The sequence below is a fragment of the Artibeus jamaicensis genome, unplaced genomic scaffold (assembly GCF_021234435.1).
Source record: "Artibeus jamaicensis isolate MK-2021 breed Jamaican fruit bat unplaced genomic scaffold, CSHL_Jam_final contig_1284, whole genome shotgun sequence".
Classification (NCBI taxonomy): domain Eukaryota; kingdom Metazoa; phylum Chordata; class Mammalia; order Chiroptera; family Phyllostomidae; genus Artibeus; species Artibeus jamaicensis.
Genome location: NW_026521249.1, coordinates 2,875,483 through 2,888,448, shown reverse-complemented (window position 1 = coordinate 2,888,448; position 12,966 = coordinate 2,875,483). Strand labels below are relative to the sequence as shown.

General features: G+C 38.9%; 1 protein-coding gene and 1 pseudogene across 6 annotated transcripts in view; both read right to left on the bottom strand.

Moving 5' to 3' along the window:
* Positions 1 to 1,533: 1,533 nt before the first annotated feature.
* RAB3GAP1 (RAB3 GTPase activating protein catalytic subunit 1) overlaps positions 1,534 to 12,966 on the bottom strand; it is a 120,179-nt gene continuing 108,746 nt past the window's right edge. For 5 of the 6 annotated variants that reach the window (XM_037167194.2, XM_053666855.1, XM_053666864.1 and 2 more), the window contains 5 exons: positions 9,073 to 9,169; positions 8,872 to 8,975; positions 8,603 to 8,718; positions 6,871 to 6,973; positions 1,534 to 3,210 (listed from right to left, as the gene is read on the bottom strand). In XM_037167194.2, coding sequence (XP_037023089.2) covers positions 2,974 to 3,210; positions 6,871 to 6,973; positions 8,603 to 8,718; positions 8,872 to 8,975; positions 9,073 to 9,169 — 657 coding nt within the window. In that variant the 3' untranslated portion in view covers positions 1,534 to 2,973. Of the gene's footprint in view, positions 3,211 to 3,241; positions 4,033 to 6,870; positions 6,974 to 8,602; positions 8,719 to 8,871; positions 8,976 to 9,072; positions 9,170 to 12,966 lie in introns of those variants that run through there. The other variant, XM_053666873.1, reaches the window with a different exon arrangement.
* LOC119065253 (chromobox protein homolog 3-like) lies at positions 10,303 to 11,721 on the bottom strand (annotated as a pseudogene).

The following is a 12,966-nucleotide window of genomic DNA, read 5'->3' as shown; positions in this document are numbered from 1 at the left end:
TCCTGCTATGTGTCCTGACAGGGGATCAAACCCACAACCTTGGTGTCTCGGGACGATGCTCCAACCGAGCTACCCGGCCAGTCATTTTATCTGTCCCCCTCTGCTGTGCCCTCATTGCCCAGAACAGTACATGGCACACAGGTGGCACTCAATAAACATTGGCTGGACTAATGGAAAATAACTGTTTCCTGAAGCTTAAACAATTCTTAAGAAAAATCTTTATCATGGTGGTATAGGAATACATAGGTGGGGGGGGGAGGGAGCCCAGAGTGAGGACATTTCATGTTGGTTCCATGAGCATTTGCCAGGTTCTTTGCAGCACATTACAAAGCACAAAAGATGAGAGAAAACACTGACAATGTAATTGCTACTTTCCGCTTTAGTGTAAGATCTAGGTCATGTATGCACTTTCCTAGACTCTCCATTGGTCCTGCTGTATTATGACTTACACCCACCATATCACACCCTTGCTTAAAATTCTTCGACCACTCACCACTGCCCTGAGATAAAGCCCAACCTTCTCGTTGGGGCTCACAGAGAACTTCTTGATCTCACCTCAGTTTACCTTATCATCTTTATTTCCTGCCTTATTCTACTCTGGGTTCCACACTCCAGCCAAATTGAAATGCTGGCTGTATTCCAAAGATACATTTTCTTTTCTTTCTGAGTTTTGGTTCATTCTGTTTTCTCTATCTGAAATACTCTTTTCATCCCATCCTGTATCAGTTAACTTTTTCTGCACAACAAACCTCCCCATCTCTTTCTTCCTTCGGCACATGCTTTGCACTGTCTTGGGGTTCCGGCAGGAAGAGAAAGGAAGCCCTGCTGTGCCAGTACAGTCGAGTGTCTGCCTGTTCTCACTCTTGCTAACACTCCACTGACGAAAGAAAGACAGGGCTAAGTGCAGACTGAAGTGGTGGAGAAGTGAATTCCACTTCCTGGAAACAGTTGTAAAATCACAATAAATTAGAGGCAAACATAAGGACAGGGGAATAATTGTACTTCTTTGCAAGCAATTTACTCTCCTGCCTCTTTGTCGGCTCCTACTTATCCTCTTAGTCTAGCAATCACCTGTAGAAAGTCTCCTGAACCCTAAAGACTGAGTGAAAAACCTTTCCCATAATACCTAATGTTCACAATCACTGCGTGTATTACTCTCTATACCCATGAATGAATGTATAAATGTATACATTACATGTGGGACCTCCAATTTACACAGCTCCATTTTATGGCAATGCAACAGTCAGCCTTCCCCTACCTCATGGGAAGATCACTGAAAGGAGGGAGTGTGTCTTGGTTTGTTTTATATACATTGCCTAGTACGGTTCCTTACTTGATGTAGGTTCTTAGAAATACCTGTGAAATAAACACATAACTATAAGAAAAGTAAATGGGGTACTTTCTATTAAAAAAAGACACAAAAAGTATTGTTGAGACACCTGCAAGACCCAGCTGGCTGTAAATAAATTTAGAAAGATCTGAGATAGCATAAAACTAACTGAAATAAGAATAAAACACCAACAGGAAGAAAAGTAGCCAGAGAAAGCAGCATTTTCCTGTTTATTAGATTCACAAGAAGGCTGTTTTAAAGCCCAACCTCTTTGTAACATGATTCTTAGTTATGAACATCCTCATTAGGAAGCAAACTGGGTGCTCACGGCGTCTGTGCGGTGTCCCTGCGACCACGTCCAGCATCTCAGGGAAAAGCACTGTGCCGGCCGGGAGGTAATCAACCAGGCCTCCCCCCTTCATATGTGCACACACACACACATATATGTACACATTTTTTTGTTTTACAAAAATAATATAACAGGTTTACACAGATCTATTAATTCCTTAATGCTTCTTAGCAAGGTCTATGCTTCAGTAACCATTTTTTTAAACTCTGGATTAAAGTGGGAATTTTAGGCCTAAAAATAGATGTAAGATCACTGAACGAAGGCATACAGAAATACAGATTTAATAAATCTTGATCATCAGGTAACTAGAAATATGTTGCTGTTATCCTTATGCTCAGTACTACTACACATCCCCATCAATTACTTTCATTGTGGCTGAAATACAGAAGTAAAACAGTTCACTGAAATAACCTTCTATTCATTACATTAGCACATACACCAAATTATATTAACTGCATGAAGATCTATGCACCAAGGCCATATTTTCAGCGTGTGTCCAACTCCACTTCATTAAGTACAGCACCAGCCAGCAAGCCCACAGCAGGAATGCGGACTGTACAGCGGGAGAAGGAGGAAACAACCCAGTGCAAGTTGACAGCTTTTTACATGGCACCCAAAACAAAGCAAGAGAAACAAGCTTTATGGGATAGATAGCAAACTAATTTGCAGTGACATTTAATACAGTTTTATCAGAGGATTACATTTAGGTCAATTACCTGGAAAAAAACCAGAAGCTCTAGGCTTTCTCCTAAAATATTCAAAATGCTCATCAAAAGTTAATTAGTACAATAAAGATGGCTATCAGGTAATTGAATAAACAGAATGTCATTTAATATTTAAAAAATACAGACTCTGAGAATATAGTCTACCCTCAAAATATCCAGATATCTGAGCTAACAGATACTTTATTTTGCACACTTGATACTAACAAAATAAGTGTTTACACAGACTATGAATGCAGGCGATACCCTAAGGGATAGTCACAGAAAATAACAATCTTGCCAGAGTTAAGTGCAGAGAGCTCCTGGTGTTTTGGTCCCTCACCTCACCCCAAACAAGGGCCGTCACTTTGGGGAAGAATCTTTCACCAGCTGAAGGCATTACCTCTGATCCTATAAGCTACAATACAGCCCAAGCTTGGCAACAGAAAGTCTTTCAGATGCTGGTATGATGCTTGCTCCTTCAACCAGACAGACCCTCTTCGTGCGCTCCGGGGCTTCTGATGGCACAACCTCTTTCCCACAGAAGGGGTCAGCTCTGTCTCTGAAGCTGCAAGGGGAGCAGCTCTAAAGAATCAGAAGAAGGAGGTATCTGACGAGAAGGCACCAGCCAGTCTGAAATCCTCTTTGGTGAGAACACTGTACATTCGCTGAGGCAGAGCCCGGGAGTAGGGGGCCGGCCGGGGCACGGTGGTGCGCAGAATGAGCTCCCGGCCGGCAGGGGGGGGGAAGTCTGAGGCGGAGTTCTGCCTCCTCTCTTCCAGGGAGCCCGTTCTCTTCAGTTCCTCCTCTGGTGGAGACATGGTTGCAGCCTTGAACAGAATCAAATGCTAAATTCAAGATCAAGTTGATGCTAAACTTAGATCATTATGAAGGACAGATGAATAAACATGATAAATACATAAAAACGTTCTACAGTATTCAGTAATGCTGCCAAGTGTGTCCTGATTACTCAAAACAACACAGAAAATACAGGAAGCTTGAAACGCTACATGAGCAGTGAGAGAACAATAAATGGGTGAGAGAGACAGAAGGGATAATGACTGCCAGGAAATCTACTTTGAAAAGTGGGGGCCATATTCAGACCTATGATGAAGAGGGGAAATGTGTGGTTTCTATATGTTTCTTCTCGCAACGACCCCAGACCAAGTCTGATATCCTTAATCCAGGAAGGAGCTGGTTCTCTTCAGAGTCTAAAAAAATGGTTTTTATCCTAGTTTCCAATTTTTGTTAAGGTTCACTGGATGAATTAAATTTTGAGGACATTGGTTTTGTTTACTGGGCAGCTAAGTGAGATCTGTCATATAGCAATGGTCACAAAAGAGAAGTTGTCAGTGTCAAAGAATCTATTTTTTCATTAAAATTGCATAAGATACATATTCAGTTGGTCTTCATTTTCACTCTGATCACTATACTTGATTCATTTCCCTGATCACTACATTTCTCTCAGAATACCACTTATTGGGAAAAACAATTATTTTGGCAAAGGAGATATGAAATTATGTAAACATCAGCAAGAAACATATGTCAAATCCAAACTGTTAAAGAGGTAGTTAGTCTTAATGACCTTATAAGGTTAGAGGGAGGGGGAGAAACAAAGGCTATTTCGTTACCTCATCAGAAGATTCAGTCAGCTTGAGAAGGGTGAGAAAAGAAACAGTGATGAAAGGGAATCAAGCAAGATGGGTTTAAAAAGAGCCAGACAAGAAATTTCAAAATTATTTCAGAAAGCATCCACTATATTAAGGAACACGACTCTATCAAAAGAATTATCAAGTCAAACATACACCACATACGATACACCCAGTTACCGCACTGAGCAGACATACCCACTAGTCATGCACCCGACGACTCACGAGGTGATGAACAGTGTCATTTAAAGGGGGAATAAGCCCTGGCTGGTGTAGCTCAGTGGATTGAGGGTGGGCCTATGAACAAAGGGTTGAGGTTCGATTCCCAGTCAGGGCATATGCCTGGGTTGCAGGCCAGTTCCTAGTACAAGGCACATAAGAGGCAACCATACATTGAGTTTCTCTCCCTCTCTCCTTCTCTTCCCTTTTAAAGATAAATACAATCTGTAAACAAACAAACAAACAAACAAAATACAAAAACAAAGGGGGAATGACAACAAAAATCTAGCTCCTTAACTGAAAATCTAAGATGCTAAAAAAAAGTGATCGTGGCTAGAAAAACAGATAATCCAATGGACTTAGTAACAGGTGTCTCATAGTTATTCAATTTAGCAAGATTGAAGCAAAATCCAATCAGTGGTTTATCTGCTGAATTACACTTAAATATATATATACCACTGAAACATGTAATCATAGGGTTAATTAAAATGTATGATTTTAAGAAAAAGTTCTAAATATATAAAATTACTGTATATTTATATTAGTAAAATTGGTATACAGTATCAGTAGTTATGAAAAGTTACAGGAACAAACTTGTATGATATACATTAGCCAGACATTTAAGGACTGGGCTTAAAAATGTACCAAGGGCTTTTTATATGGATTAAGTCTTCCAATTCCCAAAAAACATTCACCAAAGGTGTGAAAGTACAATTTCAGACTGGCTGTATGATGAGGCCACTGAAACAATGATACACTCTTATACTGACTGATGTAGAAAAATAATTATATTGAGTGGAAAACAAAAACAATAAAGTAAATTATGTAATATAATCCTTTTTCTACTTATTCTCATTGAGGACTTTTTTTTCATTGTTTTCAGAGAAAAAGGAAGGGTGAGAGAGAAACACTAATGCGAGAGAGAAGCATTGACTGGTTGCCTCTCAGATGCCCCTGGACCAGGAATCCCAACCCACAATGTTTAGGTTATGGGGTGATACTCCAACCAACTCAGCCACACCGGTCAGGGTTATAATCCTACTTTTGTAAAATACACATATATTTGTATACACTACCTGTTAAATGCTGACAGTGGTCATCAGTGGATAGTGAGATTAATGTGATTAACTTTGAACGTTATCATTTTTTTTCCTTTATAATTTTCTGTATTGCACAAATTTACAATGAGCCTTTACTTACAGTTTGGCGGGGTGGGGGGGTGGAGAAGGTTACTTCCATTTTGGGGCAAATAATTTTGCTTAACTATTCAAAACAAGTAACACTCTCAGCATTAAATGTATAAACAGTTTAGATGTTAAATCCTCCTAACATACAGATTTTAAAAACTGAGGGGAGAGGAAAGAGTTTTTGCAATGTAAGGAAAATTCACATTGGTGATAACAAGGAAATGTGCTTAAAAGCTTCTGGTGAGTAAGCTGGAGAAGATTTTAAAGGGTGTAAAAACAAACTTGGTTCTTGGTTTCATGCCAGAGACAAAAACAAAATAAATCCAAGTAATTATCTAATGCCTTCTAGAACTCTAATTTATGACAAAGTAAAATACTTAGCTTTTAACTTGAAATTTTTAAATTTAAGGAGCTATCATCCCCCATAAATAATTTCAGGTTTCAGTTCTTCCTAAAAATTCAGATTAGTATATTTAGCTATGATTTTGGCATGTTAAACAGATGTACTGCAGATCAACTCAAAGGATTTTACTCCATGTGTAAGTAAACCCATTAAAAGTCTTTTTCTTATTTGATTCTGAGAATTACACCTTCGAAACTGGGTCACTCAAGTGTCACCACAGTGTCAGGTAAGGGGCACCCCATATTTAGTGCACTCTGTAACATTTTTAACTGACTCTTTTATGTGGCTGAGCCCTGGCACGAGACAGATCATCTGTGGGATGGCAGCACCTCTTAACCAGCAGGCAAGAACTAACTGTGCAGAGAACTGAACAGTATATCTAGTATTGTAGCATCTTCATAAAAATCCAACTTTTAATGGCTTTAAAACATCGGGAGGTACATATGCCACCATTTTTAAACCCTTACTTTCAATAGTAGCAGTAATAATAAAGATTATTTTTCAAATTAGGCTCTTTCCACATTTTAAAGCCTGAGTTTCTATAGTTTTAAAAACCTGAAACCTTGTTCTTCTTTCCTAGGAAAGAAGACCTGGACCTTTTCATCACAGTAAAAACAGATTTACTAATTTTGTAAGTGAAGTGGAGAAATCAGTTGGTGTATGGGAATTTAAATGGTAAAACTGAACTCTATTTGAATTTGAAAGCAGTAAACATTTTTTTTCTACAGCATAGCACTGGCCATTGTTAACTGGGTCCCTATAAGATTCTGCAACAATGGATTTCACATCTTTCTAATTTCTGAATTTTAGGCTCTAAAATATACTTATCATTTTACTTAAACATGTAAGAAAGCAAATGGGTTTGAAAAACTCAGAAGTCACTGCTGAGAGTCACTGGTTCTTCGCCTCCACGCCCAGATTCACAGGCGGCTGCAGGAGCAGCCACGTGTAGGAATCCAAATGGCATCCCGCCGAGTAGTGCTCTGGAGAAGCCACATTACAGCGTTACAGTCAGGAAGGAATCTCACGTACCCTTTGTGCATTCACAAACAGCTTGTGAATGACTCTGCCAGCATGTCCCCTTCCTGCACGGGCCACTACCACTTCAGGCTGCTCCAGGAGGCAGCTCACAAACCTAGGGTGGAAAGAGGAGGAGGTGAGCCGCTCAGTTCCCAAGACATCGATCCTCCCAGATGAACTCTGTGGGTGGACCCACAGACTGATACTGACTAAACTGCCACGGCTGGGGTGCAGATTTTACAACAGGATAAAACTGATATTTGGAATTAAAATCTACTCAAATGACAATCTTACTGCCTTTCAGCTGTTTTCATAAAATATGTGAAGAGCCCATCTTTGTCAAAGTGTAAAAAAAATATTCAGTGAAAGGTAAGAACATTTTCTTTCGGACAGTGAAAACCAAGTTTCATCTACACAGCAAAGCAATGACCCCTATTTCTTGTTTTTGTTCTTTGGAGGTATATAAGTACATGTGTGTGGCACACATGCACATGTATACAGCATGTATGTTTTGCTGGGCAAAGTCTCAATTGTGTCATTTTGTGCTGGAAATACTATACTTCCAACTCTATCACAGATAATGTATAGGAGAGCCAACAAAGTCAAAGGCACAGAGTCACTGAGCATGTGCCACCTGCTCATTAATTTGTACAGCTATTTTAGAAATAATTCACTTGTTTAGAGCTTATTCTTCTCATTTAAGAGGAAGGCATTTTCAAGAGCAAAGAAAGCTGGAACAAAATTTCATTCAACAAAAGATATAAAATTCAGTCAAAAACTTATTAAAAGCTATATGCCCTGGCTGGTGTGGCTCAGTGGACTGAGTGGTGCTCTACAAACCAACGGGTCGCCAGTTCAATTCCCAGTCATGGCAAATGCCTGGGTTGCAGGCCGGATCCCCAGTGGGGGGCATGCGAGAGGCAGCCACACACTGATGTTTTTCTTCCCTCTCTCCCTCCCTTCCCCTCTCTAAAAATAAATAAAATCTTTTAAAAAGCTTATTAAGAGCTATAACAAATGCCCTGTCATGTACTGTTAATTATTTAGCAACAATAATGCCATTCCTTGTGGAAAGGCTAATGAAAATGTTAATGTAACAAATCCAAGCTACTGAAGTAGCTAGCTAATTTGGAGATACTTTATCACACATTTAAACAACACTGTCCTTTCAATGGGCAAAAACAGATGGCTCATGTTGAAAGGCTGTCTCGGAAATGGTGCTGAATCAGTAGGAGGCAAAGACCCTAGAGAGGCCACCTGATCACTTTCAAAATATATTTGCAAGGTGCTTGGTAAATATACCTATGCTATTATCAATCTTTTAAAAAGTTAAAATGAATATTGAGCAGAGTTCTAGAGTTCTAGAACACTTGACCACAGTATGGTTAAGGAACAGTGAGAGCTGAAAGCAAAGCTCTGGGGCACTTCCAGTAACAAAGAGTGAACAGCTTCTCCTCAGGAAACTGCAGGCCCCACATCTCCAAGAGCGAACATGGTCACTGAGAGAGAGACCTGGTAGACTTGTTTCTGAAAGTGGGAGGAACAGAAACACCAAGCAAATACTGAGAAACATAGTAGAGGTCAAATCCTATGATCATGAAGTGTTTCTCTTTCTCTAGCCAATGCTTGTTACAAACAATATAGGAGTATCACAAAAGAATCTCAATATTTCATTAAAATTTTCTGAAGAGAGTAGTGGCTTTTCCTGCTGCAGACAAAAATGAGTTAGTCAAATAGCAATTACCTTTCAAGATCTTCCTTTTCCTCTTCTTGTTCACATTTCTCAGTTCCAAACTTGGCTTTCAGTGAGTGGGCTCTAGCAATTAGGGCTTCCACGTTAGTAATTTGATGGATGATTTCCTAACAATAGAACAAACAGGAAAAGCCATACATTGGAAAACAGCAAAAAAAAAAAAAAAAAAAAGGCAAAGCTTTTAAAAAATGTATCTTGAAAGTAATTATTGTCAACTGGGGAGAGTGTCTGGCAAGGTCCTGACACATCATCAAACTTACTTCTAATTTCTTGTCTTCTGGGTTAGGAAAATGCAAAACTTTACTGGAATGGGATATTATCTGTTTTATAATCTTCTTAACTGAAGAAATGTTTTCCAGATTTTCTGTTTTTAAAAAGATCAATGCCATTATTAAATAGGTTTGACAAAATACACTTTCATTTTAGAAATGAACTAATTACTGATCAAGTAAGACATTTACCTTCTTCCTTTACCTTGAGAACAGCTGCATGAATCACACAAGGCAACAGGTGCCGAGCCAGGTCTGCAGGTTTCTGTACTGCCAGGTAGTGTAGCACCTGCAGGAGACACAGAGTTGGATCAAAGAAAAAAAGCAGCATTTACGAAAGCGAAAAATCCTCTCAACTAGCAATTCTCAACCTTTTTCATCTCATGATATACACAAACTAATTACTAAAATTCTGTGACACACCAAGAATTGTATTTTTTGCCAATCTGAAAAAAAATACATGTAATTTTGATTCATTCACACTGGGCGACAATTGTGTTGGCTGTTGTCATTTTTTTTTTTACTTAACAATCTAAAGGAAAAGAGGTCAGTACCCCTGACTAAACAGTCAGGTATTGCATGTGTTAAACACTCTTACAGCACACCAGTTGAAAATCTCTCCTCTGGTCCACTGAACTCACATCTGTAACATGAGTAGAGAGCTCTCTTCTCCTAGTACCAACTCTACTCATCCGGGTAAGCAGCTACAATTCCCAAAGATAACAATAATGTTACTGAAAACTACTAAGTACCTCTATCTCTAATAAAGGTAAATATTCTCATTTCTTGCTTTTCTCCCTCAGCCTCACTTCCAAATGTAATGCATGAAAATCAGGAAAATACAAAGAAAAATTTAAAAAATCTGTAAATTGTATTACACCTAGGGATAGAAATTGTTAACGATGGAGCATTTTCATTCCAGAATTTTTCAAGACATCAAATACATCTAATACATTCAATTAGCTAATATTAAATAATGTAAAATACTGTTTTGTGGCCTCTTTTTCTCACTTAACATTTCTAGTGACCCTCCACTAATTTTTTTGGTTTGGTTTGGGTGTTTTAGTTTATTATTTTTTTCCAAAGTGGAAATTGTTTTATTTTTCTGATTTCAAAAATACAGAGTTTTTATCATGCAGATTGATTCTTGTTTCTATGGGGGATGGAGAGAGGCAGGTGACAGATTACCTTACTGGTGCGTGACAAGAAAATTCCAGACTGGTTGATTAGGATTATGTTTCTGGGAGAGGTTGAAACTACAATTAGATCAGTTATGAAATCTTGGTTTGATATCATTGACTTAAAATTTAATTGTTGTTCAAGTACAGTTTTTCTGTCTTTTACTCACATTCCAGCCCACCCCCCAGTGCTCCCCACCTCCCTCCCATTTCCACCCCCCTTAGTTGTTGTCCATGTGTCCTTTATACTTGTTCCTGTAAATCCTTCCCCTTTTCCCCTGAAATTCCCTCCCCTCTCCTTTTTGGTCACTGTCCGCCTGTCCTCTATTTCAGGGCTTTTTTTTTTTTTTAACACAAGTATGCCATTTTGGACTCATGGTTTTCTCTTTAACAAATATATACACACAAATATTCTCTTCTGGACAACTTGAGAACAAGCTGCATACATCATGTCTTTTTTTCCCATATAGTTCAACATGTATTTCCTAAAATTAGGAATTTTTTTAATGCAAAGTAAATTTAACACTGATCAAATATTTTTAAAGCAATATAAAACTATTTATTGACCACTGTTTATCAGTATTTACAATAAATACTGATAACATATGGGGTCTGTCTGGAAAAAGTCTATCCACTGTTAATATAACGAGAACAGTTTGGATGACATCGATGTAACCTGGCAGCCAAGGAGGGTGGACTGGAATGTGCATGCATGAACAGTGATGACTTCACTGTACCAGTCAGTGGAGGTGCTAGATGTCATTCAGTCAGCATGTGTACTGTGCGGCCGTTACATTAAAAATGACCGAGCAAGTAGAGCAATGAATCTGCATACCCCCCCCACAAAATAAAGAACCCACAATAATCCTTTGGCATTTCTGACTTAAATACAGATTCTGACTGAGTAACGACAATAGAGATTTCCCCCAACATTCAGAAAAGCTGTTTTCTAATGCAGAAGAAAGAATATATCATAGTATCAAATGTTCTTTTCTGATAAAGGAAGCAAGCACAGAAAGCTTTTGTTCCCAAGTAACCAGTGCTATAGAAACTCCCTACGACAACTCCCCCGGTGCTACTTCAAAACAAACATATGAAACTTGACTTTTATTAGAATGCAGTTATTTCTTCATGCTAATGAATAAAAAACCATGACCCAGGCCTTATAGATATAGAAATATGAATAAGTATATGTAAAAAGCAACACAAACATTTATTAGGCTTCGTCTTTGGGACAGGAATGCCAAGTTAGTCTCTCTTCATAAAAAGCAATTACAATTTGAGGACACTTCATATTTGCCTCTTTGCCAGCACCAAGTCTGCCTCATCTGAATCTTTCCATTTCATGAGAAACATTGATTCTCCAGTGCTGTCTGTGGCACTTATTATTCGTTCAGGATCAAAACCTTTGAAAAAGCCCTTTGGTTTTTTGAAAATTAAGAAATGCTTCAATTAACTCTGGACAATCTAAATTTTCTTCAGGTTCCCAAGTACTGTCACCATCTGTGAATCCCTTCTACTTCAGGAAATGCTCCACCTTGCCATTCACTATGCGTTGGTCCAAAAATTTTTCTGATACAAATTCTTCAGGCTCTGCCTCTTCAACTCTTTTCCTCTTTCCACTCCGTTTCTTTACCATTTTTTGCAATGTAGTTTTATTGGAGGCAAGTTTTTATTGCAGACTTGAAGAACTATTAGTCATCACCTCCATGCTGCTCTAGATCCAGCGACCATGGTGTCTCTTCAGCCATGCAAGGCTTCAGCACGAACCGCATTCCAGGGGGCAGGGATCAAGGACTCTAGCCTGGGGCCACAGCCAAGAGGGGGGTTGACAATGCCTCAAATATTTTTAAAAAATATATTTTTAGAGAGGGAGGGAGGGAGGAAGGAAGAGAGGGAGGAAAACACTAATGTCAAAGAAAAACATCTATTGGATGCACCCACTGGCCTGGGACTGAACATGCAATCCAGGAATATGCCCTGACCAGAATGGAACTGGTGACCTTTCACTTTGTGGGACAACGCCAAGCCACTGAGCCACACCAGCCAGGGCTCATCAAATACTTTTGCTCTAACCTGCTATCCTTATAATTTTGCCAATTGATCGAATAATATCTTTTACAACCTTTTTACACCACCATACAGGATCCATCAAAGGATCATACAGTGCCTTTAGTGGTCCATACCTCTATAATCTTAATGAATCTGAGACAGTTTTCTAGTCCATATTTTATAACATTGATGTTTTGAGTATAGCCTCCCTCCTTGCCCCACTCTGCTTTTTGGTTAACAAAACCCAATACTTTATCTATATTTTTGTAGTTTTAAAATATTTTATTTATTCATTTTTAGAGAGAGGGGAAGGGAGGGAGAAAGAGAGGGAGAGAAACATCAGTGTGTGGCTGCCTCTCATGTGTCCTCTACTGGGGACCTGGCCTGCAACCTAGGCATATGCCCTGACTGGGAATCAAACCAGCAACCCTTTGCTTCACAGGCCTGTGCTCAATCCACTGAGCTACACCTGCCAGGGCTATTTTTGTAGTTTTAAAACACTGAGATATAATTTACATATCATAGAATTCACCACTTTAAAATGGGTTTCAGTGGCTTTTAGTCTAATCGCAAGGTTATGAAACTATTACCAGGATCTAATTCCAGAACATTTTCATCACCTCAAAAAGAAAGCGAGGACCCAAACCCAAGAGCACTCCCCCATTTCTCCCACTCCTTGGCCCCTGGCAACTACTGAACTATATTTCTATCTCACTAACTTACCTATTCTGGATATTTCATACAAATAGAATTATACAGTAGATGGTCTTCTGTTTCTGGCTTCTTAGAATATTTTCAAGGTTTATCCATGTTATAACATGTATCAGAACTCCATTCATTTTTACAGCTGAATAAT